Source organism: Talpa europaea, assembly GCF_964194135.1.
Source record: "Talpa europaea genome assembly, chromosome: 1".
Lineage (NCBI taxonomy): Eukaryota > Metazoa > Chordata > Mammalia > Eulipotyphla > Talpidae > Talpa > Talpa europaea.
Window position 1 is genome coordinate 140,837,076 of NC_140073.1, and position 16,573 is coordinate 140,853,648.

Here is a 16,573-nt window from a genome sequence, read left to right on the forward strand (position 1 = left end):
AACACAAGGAAGCAAGATGAAAGGTAGTCACTAAGCCTTTCAAGAAGCAATATCGGGATGTTTGGATCACAAATCCATCTCCTCTCACTGAAAAAAATGCCATTTAAAATCTAAGGTTAGCTTGAAAAAAAGTTCATTCAAAGGGTAAGGATGCCCTCTCACCATTTTCCTATCTCTCAGTGATCTTTTCCTTTCATTGGAAGAAAAATGACAAATGGCCAAAATGTATTTCACATGTTCCAGTAGCATTCCTGTTTACCAGATTGTTCCAGACAGAACTATCAGTTCACCTGGGGGAAGAAAACCCAGGAGGTGACATATTAGTTGTCCAAACGTTTCTTTGGAAAAATGGACAGGAGACATAGGGAAGGTCATATATGAGCCTCGGGTTGCACTCCCCCTGGCAGCCCACCCAGGCGAGGGTGTCCAGGCTGCCTTCCTTGTATGAAGAACCACGATGCACACGGTAAACGGAGTTAATACAGTAAAGCCAAAATAAACACTGGTGTTTTGTCTTCTGACAGCATATGAATGTGCAAGCATTAAGTTATAGGAGAAAAGGGGCTAATTTTAGATTTGTTCCTAGCCCTCTCCATGTGAATGGTGTCGCTGTGAGCCCAGCAATGAAGTTCACTGTGTTGTAGCAGACTGCGCAGTTCCTGAGTGTGTCAACCCAGTCTATGAACCAGAGCAATGTTGTCCTGTCTGCAAAAATGGTAAGACCACACTGCATTAGCTTTCAAAGAGGGGTTAGTGCCAAATACAAATACTTCACCACTGCACACCATTCGATGCAAGAGCCCTATAACATCTGCCTGTAGCTTTCAATAGGGGCATAGCCGATTTGTATTTTTATCCCAACTTAGAGTGAAAATAAGCCAGCAATGGGTGAATCATAAAGCTTTCCATCTGGGGAATTAAAGCTCTTCTAAGCTGACTTTGTTGTGATCCCTATTATTTACTGTTGATGTATAAGAAGAATATTAGAAAGAACAACACAGTACCATATTTTGTAGTGACTGGAATCTCTCTTGTGGAGGCTCTGAAGCATTTCACCCCATTTCATAGTACATAACCCAGATTAGAGAGAAGGATAAATGCCAGGTATTTTGCTTTGGGCATAGATAAGGCTTTAGGTTTAAAGTTATCCAATGAATACAAATTCAATTATTGATACACTTAAGTTGAAGTAAGAAAGAATAGAAAGTTTAGTGCTTTTCTTCTAGGTTTTACTACCATGGGAACTTGCTCTCATAATAATTGCCACTGAGCGGAACTTGATTATTAAGATTATGGGTTTCTCTTTGGCCCTCATGGAATGGAGAGATTGAAATACTATCATATACTAATCACCCAAAATCAAAGTGATACTGCAAAGGAGACAAAGTAGTATCGTAAGTGCAGAACAGTCTACCAGAGAAGTCAATATCACTCTTGTCCTAGTGGCCATGTACTACCAAACAATGAACCTTCACTGAGTCACAGTTCACAAGTACAGTGAATACCTGCTGGCAAAAAGCAGTTCTAAGTTCCAATTAAGCTGAGGTTATTCTAATTCAAATGGATCTCTAGCTCTTCCCATAAGTTCTCTGTGCTCGGCTCCCTCAATTACACATTTTCTGTACCGATTTTGACATTACGTTAGCTCACCCATTAGTCCTTTGTAGAATTAAAAGCAGTGAAGAGAAGGATCAGGTTTTGTTTTTGCTTTTTTAAAGCAGCTCTGGTTGTTTTTATGGTAATGACCATGTATTGGTACCTTCCCAAAGAACTTAAGAAGCCTCATGACATTTTTGCAGGCATAGTTTTTACTATTTCTGATTATATTTATCTCTTAAGTTGCATATAACTGTTCATCAGGATTATCTTCTGCTTTTTATCCCTCTCATCTGACTGACCAATGTCTTCTTTCCAAATCATGACGAGTGTTTAGTGGCCAACTCTCTGACTTACAGGTGGAAATAAACATCCTCCTGTAATTCAAACTTATCTAAGTATATGCAAAAACATCAAGCTTAAGACTTTATATTTTTAAAGGATTTGGAAGAAACAGGAAAAGGTACAGGAAAGAACAATAAGATGTTTTAATGACTGAAAAATAGGACCTCCGAGGACAGACTGAAGGAGTTAGCATAATTTGTCCTGGAGAAGAGAAGACTCAGGGGAGACCTAACTGTCATCCAGTATATGAATGGTTAGTCTAAAGTGGAAGAGGACCTGTTATTTTTCATTTTCTCCAAGGACGGAAGGAAGGAAGAAGACAGCTACCTAATCAATCTTCAAAAATAGGATAGACACGTCTTTGACTGAAGACTGATTTCTTTTCCAGAAGTAACTGTCTGAACAGGTCCTGTTGGAACCTCTCTCTTCCCTAGATGGCCCTGGTTGGCTTGGTTTCACATTTAGGTTAAAGACAACCATGTTTACCATTCAAAATTCATGTGGACACACAGAGTACTCATAGAATTAAATCCCATTGGACCATGTATTGATAATAGATGTTTTACATATGCATCCACCACATCACCCTAGTTACCTCACATCACAGCCTTTACTATATCCAAAATTAATGTCGCCATAAAATACTCAATCAGCTATCTCAAACTAGTCATGTTCAATTTGATGCCACACAAGATTACCCTGTATCATGTGCCAGCATAGAAATTTTTCTTCAAATGATACCCTTTTGTACTAAAAAATAGACTGATTGGGCTTTAACTGTTCAATTAATTCACTAGTTAGTAATTTGTTCATATCTCTAGTAACTCTATCTTGAGCGAACAAGGTATATTAGGTAAGTCTGACTTTTTGTTCATGAAGCACTAGAGAACAATGACTTCTGTTCTCTCTTTCCACTTCCATACAAATGTTTTTATTTTTTAAAGAAGTGTACCTGAATTAGAATTATTAGGAGGACTAACACGCGTTGTAATAGAACATTATGACACACAATCACTTTCATTAATGAATGCCACTAACTAGTCACTTGTGCCAAAAAGGTAAAGTACAATCATTATCAAAGAAAAGCTTATCAAGGACCCTTGGAGAATCCTTGTGACCACCTGTGGCAGCAGTATTTTATGGAGAGGGCAGACTGAGCCTTATTCTTGTTTACTGTCATTGTAAGCCAACCCTAGAAAATAGATACAGGTGACCAAGTGTAGAAGAGCAGGGAACATAGGGAAGGTGTTTACTAAGACGAATATAACTATTGATAGAACAGTTTCTTAAATTTCCAAGATATGATAATTCTCTCACTCTATCTGATGAGTTAATTTACCCATTATAATGTAAATTATTTTTTAAGCTATGAGACTATTTTCTTAGATTAAAAAAGATTAAAGACTCTTGCCTCTACCTTGAAGAGTAGATTTTAAGTAAATAGTCATAACACTTTCTACATTTCTTGAATCTTCATAAATGTTGAAAATTTTCAGTTGGCATAAATGCTGATTATCTTGGCTGTCAAATACTTTCCTTTTACATACAAAGATTGATTTTGCTCTCCCTAAATTATAACTTGCCAAGAGCACAAGGCATTAAAAATATAAAATAAAAATTTAAAGCAATAGAATTTCCCATATCTAATCTTAAAACTCAATATTCGGCTAATATAAACATCCTTGTCCTGAGATTATTTAAGAGCAAGGAAAAGAATATGATACAAACATGACATATGTATAGTTTTCCCAGAAGAGGTAGTTTACCAATGAAAATATAATTATCTTTCAAAATAAATATTTTTTAACATTATGAAATACATAGTCATCTCCCAAGATAAATGATAGACTTCCCTTACTCTCCATAGCATAATATGTGAGAATAAATTTAAAGACATACTTTTAACTAAAAGTTTTCTCTAATGATGTAAAACAGAAAAGATAGTTTTAAATTTCCTGTTCTCAATGATTCTTCAAACCAGATTTCTGGTGGTTATCAAAGAATATAGACAAGTCATAAAACATATTTAAGTTAGTTTAGTACCAAGAAAAAACTGTCAAGTTAGCCTGAATAAAAGGAAAACATTAAGGAAAGATTTAAGAGACTAGGCAGAGTGTATATATATATATATATATATATATATATATATAAGGGTAACTTTTTGAGTAGGAATGTTATAGGGTTCATGTAGGAATTTATTGTTTTAAAAATATTATTAAGCATTTGCTTCTCTCTCTTCTATATGTTTGCAAAAGTTAGCAATTCTAATGTTTTCCTGAAAAATATGACATTTCCAGACTCTCTTCTTCCCTCAACATTGTGTTATTTTTAACTATAGTTCAGCCCCTGGCCTTTCCATATAAATTAATGAAATATCCTTATGGTTTTTTATTTGTTTTTATATGAAAAAAAGCATAGAAAGTTTTCCTTAAGAAGAACTAGTTTGGAGTATCAGATAAATATTTCAAATATTGGGAAACTGTCCATACATTGGACTAGCAAAATATTTGATCATTAGAGCATCCAAGTGGCTAAACTGCATTTTTTCTATATTTCATCAGTTGATATGTCACTTGGATATATAGATAGTAATTATTCATGGTTCTGAGGGAAAAGTTACTTCATGAAAAATTGTAATACAAAGGAAACAAGTACAAAATCCTCCCAATACATTAAGTGAGGAGTTTTCATCTCCTTCTAAGTTAACTGAAATTCTAAACCCTCTTCAAATATTTAATTCCATATCCATTATCTGCTTTATTTTAGTAGTGATACAAATAAAACAGGAAATAGACTAGCCAAAAGAACAAATGTGGAAAAAAGATAACAGAGAGATGGTCAAGCACAAACAAGAGTGAGAAAAAAAAAAAAGAACTTTATAGATGTCTAATGCTTAGTCAAAGTATTAGGATAAAAATATGAGATACAGGGCCTCCCTGGTGGTGCAGCGATTGAGTGCTGGGCTGCGAAGATGCCCCCAGCCTCTGCAGTTCCAGTTTGATCCCCAGCCAGCCGGCAAGGGTCCCACATGGCATGCAGACCTCACCTGCAGCGCCCGCTGCTCCCCTCAGCAGTGTATTTCGTCAGTCTGCCTGTTCTGCTCCTCGCTCTGGCTCTGGTGAATTCTCTCACCCTCCTGCATTCTGACTGTACCCAGTGCTTGTATAAATAAATAAATAAATCTTTAAAAAAAAATGTGATACATAGAATTGCTACCATCCTTAATAAAGAATCCCTAGAAACAAATAAGAGAAAGAAAATCAATTTCACAGGGAAGAAAATGGGCAGAAGGTGCATGAAAGAAATTCACATGCTTAACCTCACAAGGGTTAAAACAATAAGATATCAGGGTTGTACTAGTAAGATTTTGTGACTGATAATACCTTAAATTGGCAAAGATATTAAGGAGTTTTTTAAATGTTGGAACAACTTTATGAAGATGCTTTTTCTATGAAAGTTTTTGTGTAACTTGAAGTCAGCAGTTCTACCTCCTGTTTGTTGTACTGCATTTCACAGTTTTAGAGTAAAAGGTTGGGAGAAAAACTAATTGTACTCAAAGTAATGAAATATAGTGCAACTTTTAAAAATACCTTATTAATACTTTTTGTTATGATACACTGTAAAATAGACAAGGACTATGTAGTAGACTATACTTTTAAGTAATATATATTTAAAACATTTTTATTTTAAATTAACATAAAATTTTAAATAGGTAGTAAACTTGTATGTTCCTAGGAAATGGGCTAAGTGGACATGAAATTGAACATTAATAATGATTCAATGATTAATTTTAAGGTGTGGAAGTAAAAAAGTTAAAGGGAGAAGAGACAAGAGCAAATCCCTTTAATACATTAATCATTTAAAGATTAATACAGGAAAATAATGCAAAAATTATTCTCACTAATAATCAAATTAGATTATTTTTTATTTTTTAAACCCTTTTTTGTTATTTTTGTAGGTGGAATAAAGAAAGTTCTGGAAGAACACACAGCAAATTTTTAACAGTGATCCAGTGATCAGAAGAGTAATTAAAGAGTAGAAGTAAGAAGGTAGTAGCAGTGGCCCTTGGCTTTTCACTTCATGGATCTTTTTACTGACCTCTTTATTTGAATTTTCAAAAAGCTGTTTTATTTTTATAACTTAAAAGATTTTATCAAACCTTTAAAGTAAAAATAATTGTAATATTTAAACTCAGACAAGAGCGAATTATTTTTTCTGGAGTAAACTATTGACACAGACTAAAGATTACAAAGAAAAAAATAGAGGACAATTTAACTCAAGATTATTAATGGGGAAATACTGAAATGCAATTACAAAGTCCCCAACTTAAAACTTTTGGGTTATGGATTTTAGCGAGGGAATGGCCTTCATGTATTGTATACTTGTGTAATGTATTCTATCACCAGTGGATCTAGGGAGGTGTTCTTCTATCAGTCATATGAACATTTATTTCTGCAATAAAATATGTGATAATCATGAGACTGAATAAATAACAAGTCTCACATTATGTGAGGTCAAATTTCAACCCCAAGTTTTTTGTATTTAAATTATGAAAAAACATTGGGTTTTCGAGATTGTACAGAAATTGTATAATTTTTACATAATAAAATATATATACCACAGTCCCAAAACAGAATCATGTTTCATAGGTTAACAGTAAAGGTATTCTCAATAAAATCATGCAAAAGAGAAAGATGCCCACTACTATTTAAAATTTCAAATATAGTAGGTAAGAACTAACTAATGAGAAAAAAAGGAGAAAAACTGGTAAAGAGGAGGGAAATCGGTTGCCATATGCACATGATATAATTGTATACTTGAAAATCCATGAAAACTACTAAAGACAACAGGATGAAAACTGAATATTCAGTTTTCTCTCTCTCTACCCCTCACTCACTCTTCTCCCCAATTATAACTGCAGAGAGATCAATAAAAAAGTTTATAAACATATTTAACAGTATGAAAATTTAGTATATGATAAAATTGTATTGCAAACCAATGGAAGGAAAAATGGTTTGTAAAAGAAATGGAACAGGGAAATTTGGATAACCACCTAAAATAATTTAATTCTTACCTTAACACTCAGGAAAAAAAATATTTCCACAAAGACTTAAATGTAAACTATTTTTTAAAACAGCACAAAAAGAACACTGGGTGATTTGATTTATAATCTTAAAGTTAAATTTTAAAGACAAGCAAAAAAAAAAAAAAGTTCATAGAACAAAAAACCACCATAACTGAATTAAAAAGCTGGGAGGAAAATTTATCTTTGATACCGTCTATTAATTGCTCAATTATGTAAAGAGCTTAGAAAATGACAAGGAAAAAGACCAGCAACTCTATTTTATAATTGGTCAATGAATTTCAAAACTCTTCTCACACAAAATGAAACAAAAAGTTACTAAGACATGAAAAACTTTTCGATCATTTTAAAAGAGAAAAAAGCAAATGAAAGTTTTATATAATTTTACTTACAAATTAGAAAACAAATCCTAGAATTAACTATCCTACTTTATTGTTGATATAGTGGCAAAACAATACTGTGGTATCAATCATCTTTCATAAATAAACATTAACATTTAGAGAATCTACATATACCATTTAAAACCACAAGATCTTACTAATATTTTCAAAGACAAATGAGATTTCTAAATGTGAAAACTGAAATTTGTTAGGTTATATTTCTCTAATAACAAATGAAATGGAAATTCTATCAAATTTTATATGTGACTATTTTTTGCTAGTTGAAAAGGGATAGAAAAAACAATGCATTTAGTAAGAGTGGGAAATTCAACCTACCAGAAATGTTAAAATGATAAATATGTGAGTTTTAAAAAAATAGTGACATTAAAGCAACAACAAAAAAACAAAAACCCAGATAAATAGAAAAGAAAAAACTTAAAAAAGTTACCCTCATCTGTATTACAATTTAGTATGCCAGTTAAGGTAACATCCAACTCTTAGATGAAAGACTGTATTTTTCTTAAATTATATCCTAAAGATTCAAAAGTGAAGTGACATTTCTCACTTACCCATTATATTTAAAAAAATCTTCAGTTGAATTTAAGATCTTAATCTAAATGTCTAAGGAATTTTAGAATTAGTATAAATATCCACATGATAGGGAAATTCTTCCTAAAAATAAAAGTAAATAAGGAATACATAAATGGCAAAATCAAAAAATAAACTAGATAATGTGATTTTAGCCATAAATTTCTTCATAAATTAAAAGATAATGTCTAATTTTGTGAAGGTAAAATACAACAGACATTCTCATGCACAACTGCTCAGTGTTATATACTCCATGCAGGGGCAATCAAAGTATGTGAACCTTTGATCTAGCAATGCTACTTCAGGAAATTTTATCCAAAAAGTAATCAGATTATTATATAAAGATACATACCAAGAAATGTTTATTAAGAGTTTTCTATAATTTCAAAACCTGCGAAAATCTGACTACCAAGAAAACATTACAAATGATATTACAGAAAAAAAATAAGGACATCTGCCACAAAAGTATTTATGTTCAGAATATATTACTAAATTAAACTGGTGAGCCAGAGGTGATATATAAGACACTATTTGTGTTAAAAAGAAAACATATTGTACATAAATATATTGGCAGTAAATACTTCAAAATGTGAATGGTACTTAACTCTGGATAATAGACTAATGGATGACTTTTAATTTCTTCCTTTAGTGGCCCTATATTCTAAGCTTGATGCCATTGACATGTAGTAGCCCTGTGATTTAAAATTACTATAGTAAAGAGAAAATAGAAAAATTCTTAACCACTTGACTTGTAACTCCTTTAACTATGAGATATTTTACAAAGCATTTGGAAAACCTCATTACATGTTTTATATACATCTATTAGGGCAATTGTTAAAACACTTAAGAATATCCATTTTCATTTTCTTGAAGTTATTTTGCAAAATTGGGTGAAATACTTTCACATTAATTTGATATATTCTCACTTCCTCTTAGGTAGACAATTAGTAACAAGTGAAAAAGACTTAAAACACACTGGAGATGAAAACATTTGACAACTGCACATATCTATTTGCCAGAGAACTCTTGAAATGGATCATGATGAATGCACAGCTTATGAAAGGCAGGTTCAAAGTCTGCATTTTATTGACTCTGTAATCGAAGGTCAGAATTATCATATTTGTATAAAGTAGATGTCAAAACAGAGTCATTATAAATAGCTATTTTAATGAGCCACAAACAATAATTTCCAATTGCTTTCATAAAGCATCTTCCAAAATATCAAAGGAAAAATTTATATTTAAGTTGTCTTAAACCAACAGGATTCCCTCTTAATTCATAAGCAAATTAGATTTCAGAAACATGATTTTACAATGTTGACACAATGAAAATTAATGCCACATTTGTTTCCTGCTAATGTCTTTTCTTTAATTGTAAAGGCTACCCAGCTACATTTCTTTCAGAAAATGTAAGGAGAAAGGCCAATAGTGCAAAAATTTGATTCTCTCCATGATTCCCCCCAACATATGGAAAATGATTGGGACAAATTTTTTCTCTGAGTAAGTACTGGAACGTTGAGTCAGGTCCTCTCACAAAGCACACACATCCTCCCTCATGAACAGGTACAGTATGAAGTCGCACTCACTCTCTGGAGCACAATCTAGTACTTTAAAGCTGAGAGCATCACCTCACAGGGTACCTGAAAGCCAGGAAGAAGAGTATTGAACATACATGCACTGAATGTCTAGCTCCTAAATATTCACAAAACCACAAAGATAACCAGGGTCAAAAACAGTATTGAAGCAGAGTGTTTGATGCATCTCCCAGAAATGGTCCTGAATTTCTACTCTTAATCCCACCTTCTGTCTTATTCTTGAGCCTCTCCAACTATGTTATTAGAGAATATTGCTGACTTATAGGATTATAGTAATGGCTAATAACCACCTTTGTGAACTATGGATGACAGTAAAATGGTCCATTGGGGTCACTAACATGCACCTTGGGTGTTGTAGTTGATTCTAGGAGTAATTAAGTGGGCTAGGAAGACAGGGAAGCCAAGGCATTCATTCTTGTCAAAATTCTTGAACTCCCAGAAATAGCTTCATGCTTCTAGGGAGGCTCTAGCCATTGACCACACAATAGCCTCTCTGAGGGTACAGCCTGCTGTTTGGTGTAAGGATGGTGGAACCATCGCTCCCTGACAGCTGTCCATAATGCCCATGAGTTCTTCCTCACACAAACATCCATGTAGTTCTCAGAAGCACCCAAGACCAGCAGGTCACTGCTGACAATGCATGCTTAAGTTAAGGTAGTAAGTTGCTCCTCCAAACCTCCTTTCTTGTGTATGTGCATTGAGAAGCTCCTTTCACTGCTTCCCTAACATCAGCATCGCCTGTCAATTCTCAAGCATTTCAGAGCAGTGGCAGCCCAAAACCAACTGTCTCCTTCACAAACTGGTGTAAACCTTGCACAGTCAGACAAAATAAGGGCAAAGTCTCAACGTAAATGATATTTTTTAACTTTGAATTTGAAATCCTTCAAAAGGACTTGGTCAAAATGAACCTTGAGAATATGCCGGACAGTATCACATCTCTTCCTCAGGAGCTTCAGAGGCCCAGAGTAAGTCTCTAGCAGATTCATCCCTCTGGCACAGATCCCCTGAGCCACTTTCTTACACATAAGAGCAAACATTCTTGGGCCTCTATGTCCCTTGTTACAGGTAAAGAAGGAACCTAGACATTTGGGTGTTTCTGAAAAGATCCTAATACCTCCTGGGCCAAAAGTCACAGACTCAGTCTCACCCTCTGGCTTTGTGTCACTTAAGACTAATTTCTTCCTCCTTATCTCAGGCCCCACTAGAAGCCTAGGACCACTGGGCACCCCTCATCCCCATGACTCTCGTATGGTTCTGGAAGCTATACAGTAACATCTCAGACTACCACTTTCTCTTCCTGTTTACTTTTTTTTGTTTGTTTTCCATCATACCTACTGTCACCTAAATAGTATACAGCGTACTTATTAGTTGTTTCTGTCTCCTCGCAAGTATAAAGTCTGTATAGACATGGCTATATCTAGTCACAGTTGTATTCCACCTATAATATGCTGTAGGTGCAAATATATATGTTAGAATAAGTGATGAATAAATACCCATAGTGCACCTTTGGAAGAACTGCAATTAAATAAGAAATTTGATACTTTCAGTTAAGCCTCTGCCTCTCTTGGAAAGTAATTGTCTTCCATTGCATAGAGAAGAACTCTTATATGAAAAATCCATGGTGCATTGTGCAGTAGGAATGGGGGAGGGAGGCTTATCAGATTTCTTTCCTAATTAAGTTTGTTGTAGGTTAGCAGTGAGATTAGGCTGAATGTTTATTGATGTCAGGCATAGGAAGGTGACCTGGGAAAGATAGGCTGGTTGCCAGACTGACGGGGTCCATTTTTGTATTTTACTGCTTCATTTCTTTCCATAGACACCTAAAGCTTCTGTTCATTGGGAACTGACTACATGGGTCACCTTAGTGCAAAATTAATGTAATACAATACTGTAGCCAATATTTATCCTTAATGATATATCTTATCTGACAATAGAGATCAGGCATTTTGAGAAATAAGGATCCATGAGAAGTGACCAAGTATGTGATTCGTCAGTGTTCAGAAGAATCCCAGGACATAATGTGAAGACACAGAACAAATTCAGAAAACGTAACTTGATACGAGGATGGAGAGGGAAAAAACCTTATTGCAGGGGGTAGTATTTAATTCTAGACATAAAATTGCATGACCTGAAAAGAAATCAGAAATATGGGCATAAAACAGGGACAGAGGAAACTTGCTAACTGATCTTTTCTGGCATATAATGATTGGGAAGCTCTCCAAGGACTGCTGAGGCCGAGGCAGGAAGCCCTTGCTGTAAGACCTCTGATATTTAAATGTAGCTGTGAGCTGCTTCAAATCAATCTATCAGAAATGTTAAACCTCTTTTGAAACATATTTATGGTTGGATGCCCCTCGATTGAAAAAAGGGAAATGGGAAGTCCTTGCATGCATACTTATTTTGCTTACATGGCCTTCATTTGTACAAGGTGATGGCGCAGAGCGGTCATAAATGCTGCTGCTTGTCAGGATAGATAGCCAGCCAACCCTGAGTCCTCCTTCCTTTCACCCATCACTTTATGTGTTCTGCAGAAAGGTCCATAAAGCAACACACCTACCTTCTGGAAGGCTAAGCTCAGTTAGTTTCCAACATCATTAAATAACTAAATAGTTGGCAGTGTTGTATCCAAATCTTTAAAAGCTTGCTTCTTTGCTCCCAATCCTGAAAGCCTTCCTGGCTCCAACTTTCCATTGGGGATTCAACATAAGGCTGTAGCGCCTAGGACTGATGTCATGTGCTTGTGATGTGGTGTTCTAGGTATTTGCTTGCTTTATCCTGCCTTCCTGCTTTGCTTTGATTATTTCTTTAAGAAGGAGAGGGAGAAAGCTGCAGTGTAGAGGATAGCATGCAAGACTTTCAAGCCAGAATTCCTGCAGGTTGATGGTTTAAATAAAATTTAATTGGATCCTATTTAACACAAGTAAATGCAATAATCAAGTCCCTGAGCTGAGTGAGGTAATCAGCCCTCTATGGAATGTCATCTGAGAGATACTAAAAAGTGGTTCAACCCATCAAAAATATTGGCCTTTCTAGCACACTGACATACATACATTTACACGTGTGTTCATAAATATTTTCATACTCATGATTCATTTCTGAAAGTTTCACTTAATGTTGCTAAAAATCTGAGGGAAATAGTTGAAGCATCAGATATTAATGATACCAGTTAAGTTACTTGTATTTCCTTGGGTTTGCCAGAGGGCTCAGTTATCAAACATAGGTCCCATTAGTTTATTTTTTTTTTTATAAATTTTATTGTTATATTCCCCATACAATTGCAGCCCCCCATTCTGACCCCAATCCCTCCCCTCCCGCCCCCGCCCCCCTAAAAGTGTCTCTGGTTCATAGTTTTTTGTTGATTTTGATTTTCACTTTCTTATAGTTATTCATTTTCCTGGTCCCTTATTTAAGTTTTCTAGATTCCTGCTATGAGTGAGACCATCCGGTATTTTTCTTTTTCTTTTTGGCTTATTTCGCTGAGCATGATCCCTTCCAGCGCCATCCATGTTGCAGCAAATTGCATGTGTTTATCTTTTTTGAATGCTGAGTAATATTCCATGGTATATAGGTCCCATTAGTTTAAATGTGGATAGCAGGAGACCAGAAATCAGAAAGACCAGGAAGATGTTACTAACAGACAGGAACAGAGAACACCTGGATCGGTCAGAGTCTGAGTAAGGAAGAATACTGAGAGAACAAAATGGAAAGTGATGTCTGCTAATGATGGAAAATGAGGGAAATGGTTGCCCTTTTAATCTGTGTTCTTGAAAGACAACTCATCAAATAATGATAATCTAACTACCAAAAGTAAGGGTACCTTTCACTTGCCAAGCCCTCATAAGTTCTAGACATTGTACAGATATTAACATATTCTATCTTTATAATAGTCCTATAAAGAGGAAACAATTATAATTTCTAGTTATCAGGAGAGGAAACTGAGGCTAAAGTAAATAAATTGCCTCAGATTGACAGGCATCAAAGCCAATAGTTCTTACCCAGCAGTTCTCACAGCACAGACCCAGGCTGGAAGCAACAGGATACTCTGGAAATTAGTTAGAAATACAAGGTTCTGAACCCATTCTAAATCTACTGAACTAGAGATTCTGGGAGTGGAGCCCAGCATTTTGTATGTGGTCAAGCCCCCAAGGTGATTCTAGTGTTCAAACTTTGAGAAACAAGTAACACTTCTCAAGAGTCTACTATGGAGTCTGTTCTGTTTCAAACAAGGGGTAACTATATGTGGCATAAAAGCTAAATAATTATGAGTTAAGGGTATCTATAATAATGTTATACCAGAACAAGAAGTAAGGCAATGAGGACTGCAAAGGAAGAGTCAGACTTACAAAATGCCCTGGAGTTAAAACAAGGTTGAATATGATGCGGTAATGGCAATTCCAAATACAGGTAAAAGCAGAAGTGATACAGGTAGGAGATACTAGGGAGATGATATTCAGGTTAAGCTGTAGAAAATGTTTAGCCCTAAAGACATTCCTGAAGAGCAAAGCCATGATCATTGAGAGCTAAATTCACTGATTTTTAAAGGCAGCAAAAGTTGCTAGAGAAGATAAGGAAAAGCAACACATAGCGGCTGCTAACTCACTCATCATCATGTTCCTCTTTACTCAGCTGTGAAACTAATTGTTTCATGTGAATTCATTCTGGATTTAAATTATAGTAACTTAATTTCATCTTATAAATCATAATTATATTTAGGAATATTTAAATCTTTTAAACAACCATGTCAAGGTCTAATTGACATAATGAAGTCTACATTTTAAAGCATATGATTTGATGTGTTGATAAGTGTATACCTGCAAAACCATATGAATAGTAAAGATAGTGCCCATAGCCATCGCTCCCAAAATTGTCCTCATATCTCCTTGCATTTCTTCCCTCTGGCCCTTCTCTGCCTCATCCCATCCCAGGAAGCCTCTGTTCTGCTTTCTGTCATTAAACATAAATTTCTACCTCATTGAACATTATATAAATGGAGCCATTCCTTATGTACACTATTTTGGTCTGGATTCTTTCATTCAACATGATTATTTTGAAAGTTATACATATAACCTATATCAATAATTTAATCCTTTTTATTGCTGAATGGGACTATGTAATAGACATAACATGGCATCATTTATCCAGTCATTTTGAAGTGGCTATACTATTTCAAACCCCCAGGGAAAATGTATGAGAGTAGACATTCCTTTGCTTTCTCTCCAATACTTTGGATCATCAGTTGTATTTAATTTTAGTGACTCTAATAAAAGTGTATTATTATTTCATTATGATGTTAAATTGCATTTTCCTAATGACTCATTGCTGAACATCTTTTCATATGCAAATTTTCCATCTGTGATTAAGAAATCTTGGCCTAACACAAGGTCAAAAGTATTTTTCCTGTGTATTTTTCTACAATTGTTTTAGTTAGATTTTACATTTAGGTCTATAATACATTTTGAGTAATTTTATGACAATGATGTGAGGCATGGGCCTAACAGACATCTATAGAACACTGCATGCAAAAAAAAAAAATTGAATACACATTTTTTTCAAGTGCACATGGGTCATTCTCCAGGATAGATCACATACTGGACAACAAGACTAACATCAACAAATACATGATGGTTGAAATTGTACCAACTATCTTCTCTGACCATAAAGGCATCAAACTAGAAATCAACTATGTAAAGAAAGCAGGAGCTACCTCTTAACATGGAAAATGAAGAACACACTACTGAAAGACCACTGGATTAATGAGAAAATAAAAGATGAAATTAAAAAAAAAAAACGTTAAGACAAATGGCAAGGAGTATACAACTTTGCAGAATGTATGGGCATAGCAAAAGAAATAATAAGAAGAAAATATATAGCAATACAGACCCACATCAAAAAAAAAGAAAAACAAGAACCCAAATAGACAACCTAATCTCCCATCTCTAAGAACTAGAAAAACAACAACAAAATAAAACCCAAAAGCCAGAAGAAATAAAATAAAATAAAATAAAATTTCATTTATTTATATATAAATGAAATATAAATTAAAAAGACAATCCAAAAAATTTCAATGAGACAAAAAGCTGGTTCTTTGAAAAAAAACCAGACAAATGTCAAGGCAAGCTCACAAAGAAAAAAAGAAGAAAATTCAAATTAAAAGGATCATACATGAAAGATGAGAAATTACAACAGACATAGCAGAAATCCAGAGGATAGTCAGAGATTACTATGAATATACGCAAGCAAGCTCAACATCTAAAAGAGATGGAAAATTCTTCAAACTTTTTAAGCATGCAAAACTGGAGAAAGAAGAATTAGAAATCCTAACAAACCAATTACAAGCAGCAAAGTTGAAACACTAATTAAAACCCTCCCCAAAAACAAAAGCCTAGACCAGATATTTTCTTAAGTAATTCTACCAAATGTTCAAAGATGAACTGGTACCTATCCTACAAATATTCTTTCAAAAAATTGAGAAAGGAATACTGCCAAATACATCCTATAAAGCCAACACATGACAGAAAAAAAAGAAAACTACAGACCAATACCCCTAATGAACACAGATGCAAAAATCATCAATAAAATACTTGCAAACCAAATCCAATAATACATCAAAAAGATAATACACCATGACCAAGTGAGATTTATTCCAAGGATACAAGGATGGTTCAACATTTGAAAATCAATTAATATAATCCACCATATTAACAAAAACAAAAATAAAAGCCTTATGATTATATCAATAGATGTTAAGAAAGCATTTGATAAAGTTCAATATGCATTTATTATGAAGACCCTCAAATTATTGGGATAGAAGGAATAAAACATAATAAAAGACATATATGACAAATCCAAAGCTATTATTCTTAATGGTAAAAAAACTGAAAGCCTTCCTTGAAGATCTGGAAAAAGACAAGGATGTCCATTCTCACCACTTTTCAATATAATACTAGTCCTAGCGCAATTAGGCAAGAGAAAAATTACAACGAATCC

The 16,573-nt window shown here is 34.3% G+C and overlaps 1 protein-coding gene across 1 annotated transcript in view; it reads left to right on the forward strand.

Annotated features, from left to right (window-relative positions):
- Nucleotides 1-16,573, forward strand: part of VWC2L (von Willebrand factor C domain containing 2 like) — a gene marked incomplete at its 3' end in the record, with an annotated part of 158,477 nt that overhangs the window by 20,679 nt on the left and 121,225 nt on the right. The window contains exon 2 of the mRNA XM_084241574.1: nt 587-716. Coding sequence (XP_084097700.1) covers nt 587-716 — 130 coding nt within the window. The remainder of the gene's footprint in view (nt 1-586; nt 717-16,573) is intronic.